We start from the raw sequence: 19,401 nt of genomic DNA, 5'->3' as shown, positions 1-19,401 counted from the left end.
TTGGGGATCAATAATGTCTATCTATCTATCTATCTATCTATCTATCTATCTATCTATCTATCTATCTATCTATCTATCTATCTATCTATCTATCTATCTATCTCATTCTATCTATCTATCTATCTCATTCTATCTATCTCATTCTATCTATCTATCTATCTATTGACGCAGGATCTGAAAGGGTTAAAATGGTTCTATTTCTTCTGTTTTTGTCTGTATATATATTTTATTTGCATCATGTTTTCAGTGAATAATTTGTGTGAATTTAATAAGTAAGAACTTGTGTTTTTGGTTAGTTTGATCTCGTCTGATCAGAGTTATTAAGCTGTAATGATGGGTAGAGTGTGAGAACGTACCTGTTCAGGTGAATTAGAGCATGGTGCTGGTCTGATTGCTGGTGTAAAGAGAGTGATGGAGAGTGAGTGCACACTGTGTTTCTGGTGCTCCAGCATCTGTCTCTGCTCATCCTCTGCTCTGCTGCTGCCTGAAGCTCGGCCACACAGGACTGCAGGTCACATCTGACCAGCTGTGGAGCTTCTCTCTCGCTCTCGCGCCTCCAGACCTGCATTCACAACCTGATCGGCCTCATCAGTCACAGCTCCAGCAGGATCCGATCCGACCGGACAAATCCTGCCCTGAGATCAGCTTCAGCTTCCTGCTGCTGCTGCTGCTGCTGTACTCTAATACTGACTCCTCAACTCTCTCACACACTTTCACTCTGAATTTCTCTCTTTCTCTCTCTTTTTATATTTTTATCCCCTCACTCCACCATGTATATATCTATTTCTCACTTCTTCTCACTAATTTATCTTATTCTTCGTTTAACTTAAATATTTCTCTCTTTTTCTCCCCATTCCACCATGTATATCTCTGTTTCTCACTTCCTCTCTTTAATTTATATAATTTTTCCTTTAATTTTATTATTTCTCTCTTTTTTTCTTTTTCTTTGTTGTATGCACACAGTCCCATGTTTGTTCTCACATTTATCTCTTCCTCTTTCTATCTCTCTCTCTCTCTCTCTCTATCGCTCTCTCTTTTCTCATTTCTTTCTCTGTCTCTTGTTTCTTTTTGTTTTCTCTCTTTTGCTTTTCCTATTTTTACTGTCTCTCTCCCCCCTTCCATCATGTATCTCTCTATATTTCTCTCTTTCTTACTTTCTCAAATTATCTCTCGTTCTCTCTTTATGTCTCTTTCCATCTTTTTCTCCCCCCATTACTTTTAATATTTCTCTCTCTTTTTATTGTTTGTTGCACCCAGACAGTTCTGTGTATGCTCTCACATGTATTTCTCTCTCTCGCTCTCTCTCTCTCTCTCTCTGGCCTCACCCATGTTTCTGTCTGTCTCGTACTCTTTTCCATGCCATCCTTTTGCTTGTACTCGCTGTCTCTCTCTTTTGCTTTTCCTTTTTTCTCTTTTTTGTCTCATTCTCCCCTCTTCCATTATGCGTCACCCTTTCTTTCTCACTCTATCTCTCACTTTTACTCTCTTACCCAGGTTTCTCTTACTTTTTACTTACTTTTTTCCTTTCAATATTTCTCTCTTTCTATCTCTTCTTTTCCCCATTTTCTATTCGTGTGCTCTCACCATGTTTTCCCTCATTTCTTTTTATCTAATTCTCCTAATGATTCTTTATGTCTCACTTTTCATTCCCCCCCCCTCTCTTCCTTTCCACAATGTATCTCAGTCATTAGTGCTTTCTCACTGTTTGTCTATCACTCTCTCCTTTTACTTTCTTACTTGGTTTCTCTCTCTTTTGCTTTTCCTTTTTTTCCTCTTTCTGTCTCTCTCCACTCTTTTGCTTGTATCTCTATCTTTCTCTCATTCTTGCTTTTTGTCTTTCACTCTCTCTCTCTCTCTCTCCTTAGAAGTTTCTCTCACATTCTCTCACCCTGCTTCTTTCTCTCTCTCTCTCTCTCTCTCTCTCTCTCTCTCTCTCTCTTTCTTTCTTGTTCCCTCTCGTTCTCTTTCTCTCTCTCTCTCATTATCTCTCTCTCATGTTTTCTCTCGTTCTCTCTCTCTCACGTTCTCTCTCTCTCACGTTCTCTCTCTCTCACGTTCTCTCTCTCTCACGTTCTCTCTCTCTCGCTCTCTCTCTCTCTCGCTCTCTCTCTCTCTCGTTCTCTCTCTCTCTCGTTCTCTCTCTTTCTCTGTCTTTCTTTTGTCTGCTTTCTCTTTCCTTTACTTGCTCTTTCTCTCTTTTTTGTTCTCTCTCTCTCTCTCTCTCTCTCTCTCTCACGTTCTCTCTCTCTCTCTCTCTCTCTCGGAGTCATTGGGGGCGCGTGGTGAATACGGGTTCTTTGTGAAACAGAGCTCGGGCTCTCCAGCCGCAGAAAGAGCAACATTTTGTTTCCATTATATTTCCATAGCCGCTGTGCATCGGCCCAGAGCCGCTCCTGATGGCCATAACACATTGAGACAGTGCTGTGGAGGTATGCACAGCCTCCTGCAGCACAGCATAGCACAGGTCACACGGAGCATGAGAGGAGCGCACAGAGACCAAACACATCCAGAGCGAGTCGGCCGTGTTCTCCTGAATAAAATCCCCTCACTTCAGAAAATCTACCGATACAGTACCAGTCAAAAGTTTGGACACGCTATACTCATTCATTGTCTATAATGTACATAATGAATTAAATGACATAAAAAAACAGTTACCGGTAACACTTTATTTTAAGGAACACAAATTCTGTGCTTATTCATGTCTTCATATTTGCTTAATAAAGCCTTAATTAGACATTTGTAAATTATTATTCTGTGTATTCAGTGTTATTGGTGCTTAATGACGGGTCTAATATGTGGAAATGATTAATAATGGCTGTATTAGTTCTTATAATGCACAATAAACAGTTATGTTAGCACTCTGTTAATTAAGTACATTATTAAGCATTAACTATTAGCTAATTCTACATGTTATTAGAGTTATTATAATTGGCAGCAGTTTGAGTTTATCTGTGTGAGTTAAGGTTATGACTGTGCTGGAGTTTATTAAGAGTTAATAAAGGGTTAATAAGTCACTAATGCACCAATATGTGAACCATATTCTAAAGTGAGGTTCTGTTCATCACTAATTAATCAATAAAACAACTGAATAAATATTTAATCAATCACAGACCCCTAATTAAGCACCAATAACACTTAAAACACAGAATAAAGCCTAATAAGTAGTGAATAAATCATTTACAAATGTCTAATTAAGGCTTTATTAAGCAAATAATAACCAGACATTAATAATAGCCTAATTTAAGTTTAAGTATTACCTAGTACCTAGAATTATGTAGTAAACAGTAAAAAAAAAAGTGTTATTCCTCCACATTAATCCACTGATTTAATTCTGATGAACTGAGATGGTGATTTGAGGAGATTTAATTGGGATGAGCTGGAGCTTCAACTATTGTTCAGCACCTCCAGGAACTCCTTCTTTCTTTCAAGACGCTGAGAAAACTATTCCAGATTGCAGATTTGTCCTAAAAGATAAATGTGATTATTAGAAGAAAAAAGTATGAAATATATTATGGTTAGTTTATAGAATAATTATGCATGTGTTCCTGTAGAGCTTTAAGTATTAGTATAATATAGTTTAAGTATATAAGTATATTATATAATATAGTTTAAGTATAGTCTTCAGTATTAAATTAACAATGTAAAGATAAATCATAAAAAGCTCATTTTTGACTGGTACTGTATATGTGCAGTAGTGATTTCTGGTGATTTATATAATATATATATATGTGTGTGTGTGTGTGTGTGTTAACATTCCTTGTACACACGCTCAAACGCACAAGCAGTCGTGTTACATGTGGAATGTTCGTGACTTCCTTCTTATTTTTACAGCTGAATATTTTCTCTTCCTCTAATCGAGCATGCTTCCTTCAGATTCACCGTTTATCATTTTAATGGAAAAGTCACATTTTCAGCAATCTGTGAAATCGCTTTTATTTGATTTAATTTGAGGCTGATAAGTTGGAAGGGGAAACTCTTTCACATTAGATCCAAGATAAGCATGGAGAACCAGTGGTTTGGACATTTATCATTTTTTTGAGTAGGATAGAGTGAGGAAAGTTGCAGTTGTTAGTGGATGGAAGCATTATAAAGCGCACCTAATCCTTTAATTTTCCCAAAAATTAAAAAACAATGCATCTTTTATTTCGGTGTGCCTTATGTATGAATTCTACCAGTCAGGAATTGAGGAGCAGCAAAGCCACTTAGCTAAAGTACATCAGTATTAGTGTGAGTTTTCAGTGAAGTTTCTCCAGCACTAAGGCTAGGTGCAGCAGCATTAGCGTTAGCCGCTTTATTTGCCGCCATTCAGAGGTGAGTATATTGGACTGTAGTCTGTGTGTTTACCATGTTAAAACAAGCTATATAAGACAAAGACCTCTAGCTTATATAGTCCTGGGTTACTGGAACACTCAGGGTTCCTCAGTGTAGCACTGTCGAGCGGCATTTACTAGCGCTAACCACGGCTGTGGTAATGCTAATGCTGCTGCTCCAAGCCATAGTGCTGGAGAAACTTCACTAAAAACTCACCCTTAGAGAAAATATAGGAAATCTAAGCTTACTGTAAACAAGCGGAAGGCCTTTACTCACCCAAATAAACAGATTAACATCCAGCGCTTGTTTGACTTTGAAAGAAACAAGAAAACATTTTTTTAAGAATTACAGTTTTGTTTATTTAGATGCTTCCCCCAGCTTCCTCATTAGAAGGGAAACATGGCGACACCCTTGCTCACTTCGATGTAGGCATCTTTACTAGTGTGGTTTAATGCGCCTTATTATCCGGAGCACCTTATGTATGAAACTAGAGCAAAAAATGCACAATAAATAAAAAGAATCCAAAAATCTACTTTCTGATGTTAAATATAAATTAGAAATTAGATATTTAGATGATTATTGTTGTTCTTATTGTTGTTATTATGATAAATCAGTTTAACGATAAAATCCATTTAACGATAACTTTTCTAACCAAAAGCCTGTACTTACATGCAGTTTATTACAGTTTATTGCAGTTTATTGCAGTTTAGGCTGCAGCTTTATGGCTTTAAAATCATGAATACTAAGTAGAGCAGCGGATATCAACATAAAACCCAAATATTTTATAATAAATGATGTTATAAAGTATTCATAAAGTAGAGAATAGATGAATGAATACTAATTCTATATTTGTCTTACATGTTAAAATCAATGTAATTGATTTTAATCATAAACAACAAAGCTAAGGTGTGTGTTGTGTTTCTTGTGTATTTTGTGTGTGTGTGTGTTGTGTTAATGTTGTGTGTTGTGTGTTCTGTGTGTGTGTGTGGGTGTGTGTGAGAGAGAAAGAGGGAGAGAGAGAGCATGCGAGGGTGTGTAGAGGCATGAATGCTAATAAGGTCTGTGTATTAAATTAATGATAACCCTTACATCAAATAGAGAGACTCCTAAATCTTCCCTGTCTGAAAGAGAGAGAGGGGTGGGGCCTGTGGGTGTCTGTGTGTGTCTGTGTGTGTCTGTGTGTGTCTCTGTGTGTCTCTGTGTGTCTCTGTGTGTCTCTGTGTCTGTCAGTGTGTCTGTGTGTGTGTCTGTGTCTGTGTCTGTGTGTGTGTGTGTCTGTGTGTGTATCTGTGTCTCTGTGTGTGTCTCTGTGTGTGTCTCTGTGTGTGTCTGTGTGTGTGTGTATGTGTGTGTGTCTCTGTGTGTGTCTGTGTGTGTGTGTGTCTGTGTCTGTGTGTGTCTCTGTGTGTGTCTGTGTGTGACTGTGTGACTGTGTGTGTGTCTGTGTCTGTGTCTGTGTGTGACTGTGTGACTGTGTGTGTGTTTGTGTGTGTGTGTCTGTCTGTGTGTGTCTGTGTGTCTGTGTGTGTGTGTGTGTCTGTGTCTGTCTGTGTGTGTCTGTGTCTGTCTGTGTGTGTCTGTGTCTGTGTCTGTGTGTGTGTCTGTGTGTGTGTCTGTGTGTGTGTCTGTGTGACTGTGTGACTGTGTTTCTGTGTGTGTGTCTGTCTGTGTGTGTGTGTCTGTGTGTGTGTCTGTGTGTGTGTCTGTGTCTGTGTCTGTGTGTGTCTGTGTGTGTCTGTGTGTGTCTGTGTGTGTCCGTGTCTGTGTCTGTGTGTGTGTCTGTGTGTGTGTGTCTGTCTGTGTGTGTCTGTGTGTCTGTGTCTGTGTGTGTGTCTGTGTGTCTGTGTCTGTGTGTGTGTTTGTGTGTGTGTGTCTGTCTGTGTGTGTCTGTGTGTCTGTGTGTGTGTGTGTGTGTCTGTGTCTGTCTGTGTGTGTCTGTGTCTGTGTGTGTGTCTGTGTGTGTGTCTGTGTGTGTGTCTGTGTGTGTGTCTGTGTGTGTGTCTGTGTGTGTGTGTGACTGTGTTTCTGTGTGTGTGTCTGTCTGTGTGTCTGTCTGTGTGTGTGTGTCTGTGTGTGTGTCTGTGTGTGTGTCTGTGTCTGTGTGTGTCTGTGTGTGTGTCTGTGTGTGTGTCTGTGTGTGTGTCTGTGTGTGTGTGTCTGTGTGTGTCTGTGACTGTGTGTGTCTGTGTGTGTGTCTGTCTGTGTGTGTGTCTGTCTCTGTGTGTGTGTGTGTGTCTGTGACTGTGTGTGTCTGTGTGTGTGTCTGTGACTATGTGTGTCTGTGTGTGTGTCTGTGACTGTGTGTGTGTGTGTGTGTGTCTGTGACTGTCTGTGTCTGTGTGTGTGTCTGTGACTGTCTGTGTCTGTGTGTGTGTCTGTGACTGTGTGTGTGTGTGTGTGTGTCTGTGACTGTGTGTGTCTGTGTGTGTGACTGTGTGTCTGTCTGTGTGTGTGTCTGTCTGTGTGTGTGTCTGTCTGTGTGTGTGTGTGTCTGTGACTGTCTGTGACTGTCTGTGACTGTCTGTGTGTGTATGTGTGTGTGTGTGTGTGTGTGTGTGTGTGTGTGTGTGTCTGTGTGTGTCTCTGTGTGTGTCTATGTGTCTATGTGTCTATGTGTCTATGTGTCTGTGTGTGTGTCTGTCTGTGTCTGTCTGTGTGTGTCTGTGTGTGTCTGTGTGTGTCTGTGTGTGTGTGTGTAGTCATGCTGTTGAGATGGAACAACTTTCAGTGTGTCACTTTCCTGTCAGGTCTCACCCATTCAAGTGCCACCCACCTCACACTCATTTGCGTTTCTCAGGTGTGTGTGTTTGTGTGTGTGTGTGTTCATACCCTTCCCCCTAGAAAATAAACACCCTTGTATAACATAGACAAACATGTAAACTGTCTGTTGTCTTACACACACTTCCTTCTCTTCTTTACTTTTCTCTTTTTTTCTCAGATCTCCTTTATTCCTGTTCTTTACACCTCATCCCTCTTTTACTGCTCTCCTCTGTTCTCTCCTCCTCAGGTCTCTCGTTCTTCTGTCCTCTCATTTCTTCTTTGCATCATTCTCTCCCCTTTCTGCATCCTTGTATCTATTCTTGTCTCTTCTCTTCCTCCTTATGTCTCTCCTCTATTTCTCATCCTCCTCCTTATTGTCTCACCTCTTCTCTTCTTTAGGCTCTGACTCCTTGTCACCTCTCCTTTTATTTCTTTTCCACATCCTTGTCTCAGCTCTACCCCTCCTTATGTGTCTCCTCCTTGTCCTTGTGTTTTTCCTCTCCTCATCCTTGTGTCTTTCCTCTCATCCTCCTTGTCTCCCCTTCTTTTTGTCTCTCTCCCCTCATCCTCTTTGTGTCTCTTCTCTCTTTTTTCTTGTCTCCCCTTTTTGTCTCTCTCCCCTCATCCTCCTTGTGTCTCTTCTCTCTTTTTTCTTGTCTCCTCTTCTTTTTGGCTCTCTCCCCTCATCCTCCTTGTGTCTCTTCTCTCTTTTTTCTTGTCTCTCCTCCTTTTTGTCTCTCTCCCCTCATCCTCCTTGTGTCTCTTCTCTCTTTTTTCTTGTCTCTCCTCCTTTTTGTCTCTCTCCCCTCATCCTTCTTGTGTCTCTTCTCTCTTTCTTCTTGTCTCTCCTCCTTTTTGTCTCTCTCCCCTCATCCTCCTTGTGTCTCTTCTCTCTTTCTTCTTGTCTCTCCTCCTTTTTGTCTCTCTCCCCTCATCCTCCTTGGCTCTTCTCTCCTTGTCTTTTCTCCTCTTTGTGTCTCTTATCTGATCCTTCTTGTCTCCTCCTTTTTGAGGCTCTCCTATCATTCTTCTTGTCTCTACTGTTCTCCCCTCCACCTGGTCTCTCCTCCTCTTTGTGTCTCTCATCTAAATTCTCATTGTGTCTCTTCTCCTCCTTGTCTCTCTTCCTCTCTGTGACTCACTTCTCATCCTCCTTGTCTCTCCTATTCTCTCATCCTCCTTGTCTCTCCTATTCTCTCATTCTCAGTGTCTCTCTCCTCTCCTCCTTGTATCTTTCCTCTCATTGTCCTTGTCTCTCCTCTCCTCCCCATGTATCTTTCCTCTCATTCTCCTTGTGTCTCTCCTCTCCTTCTCCTTGTATCTTTCCTCTCATTGTCCTTGTCTCTCCTCTCCTCCTCCTTGTGTTTCTCCTCTCATTGTCCTTGTGTCTCTCCTCTCCTTCTCCTTGTATCTTTCCTCTCATTGTCCTTGTCTCTCCTCTCCTCCTCCTTGTGTTTCTCCTCTCATTGTCCTTGTGTCTCTCCTCTTATCCTCCTTATCTCTCCTGTTCTCTCCTCCTTGCCTCTCTCCCTTTTTGTATCTCTTTTACTCCTCATTCTGTCTCTCTCCTGTCCTCCCCCTCTTTTCTCTCCTCTCCTCTACCATCTTGTGTCTCTCCTCTCCTCTTCCTCTATCACTCTTTATCCTCTTTTGCTCATCTTTTCTGTGCTTTTGCTCCTGTTCACTGTTTTCTCCCCTCCTCCTCTCCTCTTCTCAGAGGATTTACGGTGTTGTTTTCTTCTGTTTGCACATTGCATACAGTTCTGATGCAACTCACTGTAAATGCACAATTTCTCTCTCTCTCTCTCTCTCTCTCTCTCTCTCTCTCTCTCTCTGTGTGTCTGTGTGTGTGTGTAAATATCTTGTTGTCTGTAGCCAGAGCACATGCCATGCTGACACGCTGCAGATCACTAAGTGAAACAAAACACTCTTTAATAATTCACACACCACATCCCTCTCACTCCATCTGTCTCTCCCTCTCCCTCTATTTATCTCTCTCTCTCTCCTTTCCTGTATTTCTCCTCTCTTTTAATTTCCATTCTCATTCTTGCATCTCTTTTCATTCCATTCAGTACAATTTGCTTTAGTGACATACATTCACATTTGTTCTGTCAAAACACAGAAACAATCACACATACTTAAATACGTAATATTAAACATTTCAGTCACTGGTTTGGATCTGTCTCTTCTGTTATTGTTTGGGAAGCAGCAAATGTATGTATTAATGGTTTAGTGTAAGAAAGCAGATCAGTATTCAGTTTGTAAATTTGGTATTTATTCTGTTCTCCAGGATAGTAGTTGAGTTTATAACTGGTTTACTCTAATTTGAGATTTGGTATAGGCTATTATGATTCTGTGTTTTAGTGTTTTTTGTGTTGTGTATCAGCTGACAGGATTAAATTTTAAATTTGCATCCATAATGCACAAAATACATTCTTTTTCTTCTTGGTATGGCTACTTCACTTGCTCACATTTCCACATTAAGGGTGATCTTTCCAACTAGTCTCTGGATAAACTCTTTTCTAGTTTTCAGAGAGTGAAATTGCTAATCTGTGACCTCCCATAGCAATACCACCATGTACCGCCATCGTACATTTTACATTATTGCGAAATACCATCCTAATTTGGAGATTCTGTCGTAATACTGCAGTAAACATACTGCAGTATACTAAAGTACAGGTTTAGTACAGCTATACTGCCCAAATCTAGTCACATTAGATGTAATGATGATGCAGTTACTGTTTATTTATTTTTTTTAATCACTGTAAAGGTGCACCGGATAAATGCCACCTGACAGCGCTACACTGAATAACCCTAAGTAAGACAGGGCAATATAAGCAGGGCAATATAATCAGTTCGTCCCATGTAGCTTGTTTTAGCATGCTAAACGCACAGGCTGGAGTCCGATATACTCACCTGCGAACGGCTAAAGAGCTAGCGCTTAGCACAGTAAGCAGATAGTGCTAATGCTGCTCCAGCAGTCCTAATTGAACTGCAGTGTGTAATACAGCACTGGAAAAAGATCAGTTTCTGAATCAGTTTCTTTAATTTTGCGATTTATAGGAATATAAATATTCAAAATAAAAAATATTGTCATGTAGAGCGTTTATTTGCAAAATGAAAATGAAAAATGAGTTTTCAGACCTCAAATAATGCAAAGAAAACAAGTTCATATTCATAAAGTTTTAGGAGTTCAGAAATCAATATTTGGTGGAATAACCCTGTTTTTTAATCACAGTTTGTAATCATGCATCTTGGCATCATGTTCTCCTCCACCAGTCTTACACACTGCTTTTGGATAACTTTATGCTGCTTTACTCCTGGTGCAAAAAATCAAGCAGTTCAGTTTGGTGGTTTGATGGCTTGTGATCATCCATCTTCCTCTTGATTATATTATAGAGGTTTTTTAATTTGGTAAAGTCAAAGAAACTCATCATTTTTGAGTTTTTTGCTGGCTGTAAACTCTATAATAACTTTTTAGTGAACTCCTAACAGTCCTAATAGAATATCTCCACTCCTGTTTAAAATCAGCAGTTTTGCAGTGACTGAAAGTTTGGTCTGAAGTTCATAAAGAGACGAGAGCTCAGCGGAAATCAGGCAGCTAGCCAGCCTTCAGAACAACTACAGCCACCATCAAAGGCAAAGGCAAATTTCCTTGAATGTCAAGTATGTGAATGGATTCAGACGTGAGTGTGTGAGAGAGAGAGTGTGTGTGTGTGTGTGTGTATGTTTAGAGAGACACTCAGCTGAGTGGTGTGTGTGCTCTGACAGACAGGTGGAGCTGTCAGTTCAGCTGTCAGGTGCAGGGTTGATTAATGAGCGTCTGGAAATGTTTTCTGCATGCTTATCGCTCTGTATCTCGGTTTTATCTCTCTCTCTCTCTGTCTCTCTGTTTCTCTCTCTCTCTCTCTCTCCCCGTCTCACTCTCGCTCCCCCCACCCTGTTGTGCGTGTCCTTGAAACACTGTGGTTACTCTGGAGAAGGATGCAATAGCATGTCCAAAACACTGCAGTCTACCAATGACCAGTTTCTTAACCTTTCTCTAGAAGTGGAAAAGTATAGGAACATTATTCTTAAAGAATACGCTTTAAAAATAATATGCATGATGTTTTATGTTGCAACATTTAAAATTAATCTATACAATTATCTTTAACATCTATAGAATTAACCTATCTATCTGTTAATGATATTAGGATAATAAAAATGACAACTGATTTTTCATTCCCTGCAGTAAGAATGTAAAGAACCAAATCATAGTAGTCTGAATAGCGAGTTTAAATTAGCTTCGAAAACCCAATATCTGATCAGGAGATCGCCTGTTTGAATCCTGGTCATTCAGCTTGCCATCAGCTGCCAGAACCCTGACAAAGCACAATTGGTCTAGGTATCAGAGTGCTCTGTGATGCCCTAGTGATATACGTGTATATATATATATATATATATATATATATATATATATATATATATATATATACCTGATTAAAGGGACGACTCAGTCCATGGCTCTGCATTGTTTAATATATATATATACGTATATACATACATATATACGTTTAAATTGATTTTTTTTATTTATTTATTTATTTATTTTTTATTTCTAATTTTTTCCCATTTTTCTCCCCAAATTACACGGCCAATTACCCAACCCACTCATTAGGACTCCCCCTATCACTAGTGATGCCACAACACACCAGGAGGGTGAAGACTAGCACATGTTTCCTCCGACACAGGTGAAGCCAGCCACCGCTTCTTTTCGAGCTGCTGCTGATGCAGCATTGCCGAGCAGCCAGCGCGCTTGGAGGAAAGCACAGCGGCTCGGCTCCGGTACATCAGCTCACAGACGCCCTGTGCTGCAGACATCACCCTAGGAGTGATGTGGGGAGAGAGCGCCATCTACCCACCCAGAGGGAGCAGGGCCAATTTTGCTCCCTCTGACGCCGGCAGCTTGATGGCAAAGCTGCATGAGCGGGGGTTCGAACCTGCGACCTCCTGCTCATAGTGGCAGCGCCTTAGACCGCTGGACCACTCGGCGCCTTTAAATGGATTTTTAAAGGTAAATAAGAGCATTTGTTTTTCTTGGATTAAAAGCGTGAGTTCAGCTTTAACTGGAAATATCTGCGCTGCAAAACTCTGCTGGACTGAGGTGTACAGCTTTAAACACGTGCTCACGTTTACAAGCACGTGCCCAACCATGTGGATGGAGGCCACCCCCCCCTACGCTTCTCAGGCAGCAGCAGCCTGTCGCTCACACAGACACAGAGACAGCGCTGTGTATCTACTTCTTCCGTCAAGATTTAAAACATTGCAACATGACGTGTTTAGAGAGAGGCTTAAATGATATATCATGCAGCACTACTTCCAAATAGAAGTACAATTATAAAGTACTGTTAAAAAAGTACTGTTAAATTACTCAGGCATGTTCCACCACTGACACCAACATAAAAACGCCTGCTGGATCAGTGAAGCGCTTCAGCCCCTGACATCTGTCCAAACATGTCTGAAATTATTTAAAGAAATAAACTGCTCCATCGCTTATATTACTCAGGGAAACAACTGTAGTTGTTTGAACCAGGGCAAGTTCATTATCCAGTTTCTTCTCACTTTTCCCACTATCATCATTTGTTTGCCTTTGGAAGCCTTTTGCCAAAACATCCATTCTTTTAATTAAATTCATAAGTTGACACGGCTTTATCTGTGGTGGAGATCGGGTTAGGAAACCTGATTAGGGCAGCGCTGCAGACATTTAATTCTTGCCCTTTTGAAGGCACTGAGAAGAAGAGTGGGCTTTCGGATCATTAAGATCGGCGATGCTCACAGCTTACTCTGGCCTGCACTGAAAGGAGCAGGGGTTGTGTGAAAATAAATGGAGGGATGAGGAATGGAGTGAGGGATTTCGCGTAACTCATTTTGAAATCTTAGTACACTTGTACGATTCCATGTGTAAAAGTATGCATATCACTTAATCTCACATTTCTCTCATGTTGTCCCAAGTTTCTCTGTTGTGAGTGTGTTTGTGGCTGCTTCTCATGCTGCCCTGCTGTTTATTAGTGTGACTGGTTAGCAAGAATGCTAATCCAGCAAGCTAACTATTGAGCCATCCATTAAATTTCATTCACGCTCCATTTTCCTCCAACAGACGCTCGCAGAGACAGGCAGACAGAGAGAAACAGGCAGACAGAGAGAAACAGGCAGACAGAGAGAAACAGGCAGACAGAGAGAAACAGGCAGACAGAGAGAAACAGGCAGACAGAGAGAAACAGGCAGACAGAGAGAGACAGGCAGACACAGAGAGACAGGCAGACACAGAGAGACAGGCAGACACAGAGAGACAGGCAGACACAGAGAGACAGGCAGACACAGACAGAGAGAGACAGGCAGACACAGACAGAGAGAGACAGGCAGACACAGACAGAGAGAGCGAGATACACACAGACAGAGAGAGCGAGATACACACAGACAGAGAGAGCGAGACACACACAGACAGAGAGAGAGAGCGAGACACACACAGACAGAGAGAGAGAGCGAGACACACAGACAGAGAGAGAGAGCGAGACACACAGACAGAGAGAGAGAGCGAGACACACACACACAGAGAGAGAGACACACACACACAGAGAGAGAGAGACACACACACAGAGAGAGAGACACACACACACACAGAGAGAGACACACACACACAGACAGAGAGACACACACACAGACAGAGAGACACACACACAGACAGAGAGACACACACACAGACAGAGAGACACACACACAGACAGAGAGAGACACACACACAGACAGAGAGACACACACACAGACAGAGAGAGACACACACAGACAGAGAGAGACACACACAGACAGAGAGAGACACACACAGACAGAGAGAGACACACACAGACAGAGAGAGACACACACAGACAGAGAGAGACACACACAGACAGAGAGAGACACACACAGACAGAGAGAGACACACACAGACAGAGAGAGACACACACAGACAGAGAGAGACACAGACAGACAGAGAGAGACACACACAGACAGAGAGAGACACACACAGACAGAGAGAGACACACACAGACAGAGAGAGACACACACAGACAGAGAGAGACAGACACAGACAGAGAGAGACAGACACAGACAGAGAGAGACAGACACAGACAGAGAGAGACAGACACAGACAGAGAGAGACAGACACAGACAGAGAGAGAGACACACACAGACAGAGAGAGAGACACACACAGACAGAGAGAGACAGACACAGACACAGACAGACATACACAGACAGAGACAGACACAGACAGACAGAGACAGACACAGACAGAGAGAGACAGACACAGACAGAGAGAGACAGACACAGACAGAGAGAGACAGACACAGACAGAGAGAGACACACACAGACACAGGCAGAGAGACACACACACAGGCAGAGAGACACACACACAGGCAGAGAGACACACACACAGGCAGAGAGAGACACACACAGGCAGAGAGAGACACACACAGGCAGAGAGAGAGAGAGACACAGACAGAGAAAGAGACACGCAGACAGAGAGAAACAGGCAGACAGAGAGAAACAGGCAGACAGAGAGAGACAGGCAAACAGAGAGAGCGAGACACACACAGACAGAGAGAGAGAGACACACACAGAGAGAGAGAGAGACACACAGAGAGAGAGAGAGAGACACACACACAAACAGAGAGAGAGCGAGACACACACACAGACAGAGAGAGCGAGACACACACACAGACAGAGAGAGCGAGACACACACACAGACAGAGAGAGCGAGACACACACACAGACAGAGAGAGCGAGACACACACTGACCGAGAGAGACACACACAGACCGAGAGAGACACACACAGACACAGACCGAGAGAGACACACACAGACACAGACCGAGAGAGACACACACAGACACAGACAGAGAGAGACACACACAGACACAGACAGAGAGAGACACACACAGACACAGACAGAGAGAGACACACACAGACACAGACCGAGAGAGACACACACAGACAGAGAGAGAGAGAGACACTGTGTGATCTCGCAGTGGTGGAGACAGAGCTGCATTTCCTCACAGAATGTTCTAGATATGAGTCTGTGAGAACCCGGTTCTACCAGAGAACGAGCAGAGTCTGCCCTGAGTTCCAGCTCTGCTCAGACTCTGAGAAGCTCCAGTATATACTGGGAGAGAAGAGAGAGCTGATCACTCAGGCAGCTCGATATGTTACAGACTGTCACAACCTGAGGGACAAAACCACACAATATAAATTATTATAACTCATTTAAAATATTACTGATTCATTGATATTATTACACATTTATAAAGTCTCCACACTCTTATTTCCTTCTATTTGAATGATCATTAATAATAATTATAAGTGTTAATCCTGTAAATAATCATTTCTGTTGGTGTAATTGTATATATGTAATCTTTCTTTTAATTATTTATTATTAATTATTATTATTATTGTTTGTTTTCTGTTTTATGCTTTGGCAATAGTGTTGACTTTTACATTCATGCCAATAAAGCACTGTTGAATTGAGAGAGACACAGACAGAGAGAAAGAGCAACAGAGAGAGAGAGAGAGACACACAGACAGAGAGAGAAACAGATTGAGAGAGACACACAGACAAAGACAGAAAGAGAGACATAGACAGAGAGACAGAGACACAGACAGAGTGAAAGAGATATATATATATATATATATATAGAGAGAGAGAGAGACAGATGGATAGAGAGAGAAACACTCCTTCATTGCTTGATTCCTAAGTCCACACTTCACTTATTTCTAGTGCATGCAGACAAACAGACAGACAGACAGACAGACTGAGAAAGAGAGAGACACACACAGACAGACTGAGAAAGAGAGACACACACAGACAGACAGAGGGAGAGAGAGACGTTGAGACAGAAGGAGAGACCCAGACAGAGAAAAGAGACATACACAGACAGAGACAGAGAGACACCAACAGAGAAAGAGACACAGACTGATAGAGAGAGAAAGAGAGACAAAGACCAAGACAGACAGACAGACAGACAGAGACTCTCCTTTATTGCTTGATCCCTAACTCCACACGTCTTTCACACTTGACAGAATTCGCAGTTTTTCTTCATTACTCGTATTAATTTAGTCACATTCAGAGACTTAACCTCCGCTGTCTCCGCCTTGCTTTCTGCAATGCTGTATCCATGGCAACAACTCAAAGCTGAAGGAATTCGGTGTTCTTGTTGAAAGAGGACGAGTGAAAGAGTCTCCCGTTCAGAATTGATGTGGTTTATTGTTTCTTCTGCTCTCTGCATCTTGATCACCCGTTAGCTCCGGCCCGTGCTCAGTGCGAGGCCGGACGTGCTGGGTGTATAGAAGTGCTCGGGGGGGGGAGGGGCTTATTGACAGCGGTTTATTTTTCCGAGTGATTGGGAAAAGAAATGAATTGCGACTATTTATCAAGTCCGTCAGTGTTTAATTGAATGTGAAATGGGGGGACAGGAACAGTCAGTCTTTTCATTGAGCTGTCGCCGCATGATGAATGGATTGAGTTTGCAGAATGCCCATCTCCCCTGTCATTTATCAGCTCCCGCCTGGCGCAGGCTTCACAGCAGCCGCGGACGCTGATAAGGAAAGTTTTATGAAGAAAATTAGCTTGGAATATGACTCTAATGAGGTCATTTTTTGTTTCGAGTCAAAACTGAAAATTGGGTGATTATTGCAGAGACAGTTTTTTTTTTTTTTGGACCTGGTTGTTTTTTTCTCCTCTGGTAAAGTGTTTGGTAGTGGAAAAATATAATGCAATTATCAGTGGTGCATAAATAAATAATATGCATTCAAGAGACAGAATTAAGAGTAGAGCACTGCCTTTAATGATATCATTATGTTGGCTTATACTAGTTCATTAAAAAAAAAAAAATATATATATATATATAATCACTGAAAAGTTACTTTATTTTAGTAATTCATATATTACATATATGTATTACACACAGAACAATCTATTTTAAGATTTTATTTTTTATTTTATTGTTGATGATTATGGCTTACAGCCAATGAAAAAAACAAACAAAAAAAAAACTAATAGTATTTTTGACAGTGTTTGGCAGTGTGCCAAATCCTGCTGGAAAATGAAATCAGCATCTCCATAAAAGTAGTCAGTAGCAGAGGGAAGCATGAAGTGCTGTAAGCAGATTACATGACTCTCACTGTCATATTATATTAGACTAAAGGATATAATTTATACCGCTCTGGAAAAAAAATAAGAGAGCACTTAAAAATTCTGAATTTCTTCGATTTTACCAAATTGAAAACCTCTGGAATATAATCAAGAGGAAGATGGATGATCACAAGCCATCAAACCAAACTGAACTGCTTGACTTTTTGCACCAGGAGTAAAGCAGCATAACGTTATCCAAAAGCAGTGTGTAAGACTGGTGGAGGAGAATATGATGCCAAGATGCATAAAAAAAAGATTAAAAACCACAGTTAATCCACCAAATATTAATTTTTAAACCATGAACTTGTTTTCTTAGCATTATTTTAGGTATAATAATAAATGCTCTAAATGACAATATATTTCTTTGGAATTTGGGAGAAATGTTGTCTGTAGTTTATAGAATAAAACAACAATGTTCATTTTACTCAAACATAAACCTATAAATAGCAACATCAGAGAAACTGATTCAGAAACTGAAGTGGTCTCTAAATTGTAAGGGCTGTATATATATTTTTTGTTTGTCTATTTTTTTGTTAGGATATTGTTTCAAGACTTTAAACTGTGTGTTTATATACTAAGTTTCTTATTTCATCTCTCTCTTTCTCTCTCCTCAGATTGAGAACTTGCAGGAGCAGTTGAGAGATAAGGAAAAGCAGATGAGCAGTTTGAAGGAGAGAGTCAAATCCCTGCAGGCCGACACCTCCAACACTGACACAGCTCTCACCACCCTGGAGGAGGCTCTGGCTGAGAAGGTGGGTGGTCACCCTCTGGCAAAATTTTTGACGCATTTTATATTTATCATATAATATATTAAGAAAAAAAACATTTATTAAACACATCCTCTGTAGCTTATCAAACATCAATCACAATATATATTTAGTGAATCTTAATACCCAGTAAGTGTTTTTAAACACAAAAATAACAGAAACAGAATCTAAATTAATGTTACCTGTTCAAAAGTGTTTTAAAACTTAGGAATTAACTAATAGTGGCAATGACTCTATTAATATTTATTGACTCTGTGTCTTTACTTTATTAGTGGTTTTTTTTAACACACTAGAGGCTTCTGTATATGTATATAAATACAGCTCTGGAAAAATAAGTGGCCACTTTAAAATGATGAGTTTCTTTGATTTTACCAAATTGAAAACCTCTGGAATATAATCAAGAGGAAGACGGATGATCACAAACCATCAAACCACCAAACTGAACTGCTTGAATTTTTGCACCAGGAGTAAAGCAGCATAAAGTTATCCAAAAGCAGTGTGTAAGACTGGTGGAGGAAAAGAACATGATGCCAAGATGCATGAAAACTGTGATTAAAAAACAGAATTATTCCACCAAATATTGATTTCTGAACTCTTAAAACTTTATGAATATGAACTTGTTTTCTTTGCATTATTTGAGGTCTGAAAGCTCTGCATCTTTTTTTGTTATTTCAGCCATTTCTCATTTTTTTTCAAATAAATGCTCTACATTACAATAATCGTATTTGGAACTTAGGATAAATGTTGTCTGTAGTTTATAGAATAAAACAGCAATGCTCATTTTACTCTAACATAAACCTATAAATAGCAAAATCAGAGAAACTGATTCAGTAACTGAAGTGGTATCTTGTTTTGTCCCAGAGCTAAATATATATATATATACATTACCTGTATATGCATCAGTTCTTCTGGAAATCTACCTCTCTGCAGATTTCACCGCTGACTCAAGTTTAACACACAGATTGTGGAGCTAATAAAGAAAATCTGAAGGTGATTATTAGATGATTAGATGGAAATTATTGGGGTTCTCAGATTTCAACGTTAATATGCTCTGAATATATATATATTTAATGGTCTCTGCATCAAACCCACAAAACCACATCTGGACCACTTCTGGACCATCAGTCTAAGTGGTATGTGGGCCACTTGTAAATGCCAGATGTAGCCCAGGTTCTGGCCACATGACTGTTTCTATCAAGGTTTGAGCCTCAGTCTGCTGGAAGCTAAATCTGTATAGATCTGTAGATGAAACAAAAAGAAGTCATGCACTTATACTTATTTGCTGAATTTTATGAATTATGCGAAAAGTGGTATACAGCATTTAAAGTAGCCATATCTTTTTGTATGTGCATGTATTTATTCCTT

General features: G+C 40.6%; 1 protein-coding gene across 12 annotated transcripts in view; it reads left to right on the top strand.

The window, feature by feature from the left end:
• Positions 1 to 19,401, top strand: part of erc1b (ELKS/RAB6-interacting/CAST family member 1b) — a 385,708-nt gene that overhangs the window by 103,235 nt on the left and 263,072 nt on the right. For all 12 annotated transcript variants that reach the window (XM_049475044.1, XM_049475045.1, XM_049475043.1 and 9 more), the window contains one exon: positions 17,884 to 18,021. In XM_049475044.1, the coding sequence (XP_049331001.1) occupies positions 17,884 to 18,021 (138 nt within the window). The remainder of the gene's footprint in view (positions 1 to 17,883; positions 18,022 to 19,401) is intronic.

Source organism: Astyanax mexicanus, chromosome 2 (assembly GCF_023375975.1).
Source record: "Astyanax mexicanus isolate ESR-SI-001 chromosome 2, AstMex3_surface, whole genome shotgun sequence".
Lineage (NCBI taxonomy): Eukaryota > Metazoa > Chordata > Actinopteri > Characiformes > Acestrorhamphidae > Astyanax > Astyanax mexicanus.
Note: the sequence above shows the minus strand (reverse complement) of the source record. Positions and strands in the feature narration are given on the sequence as shown.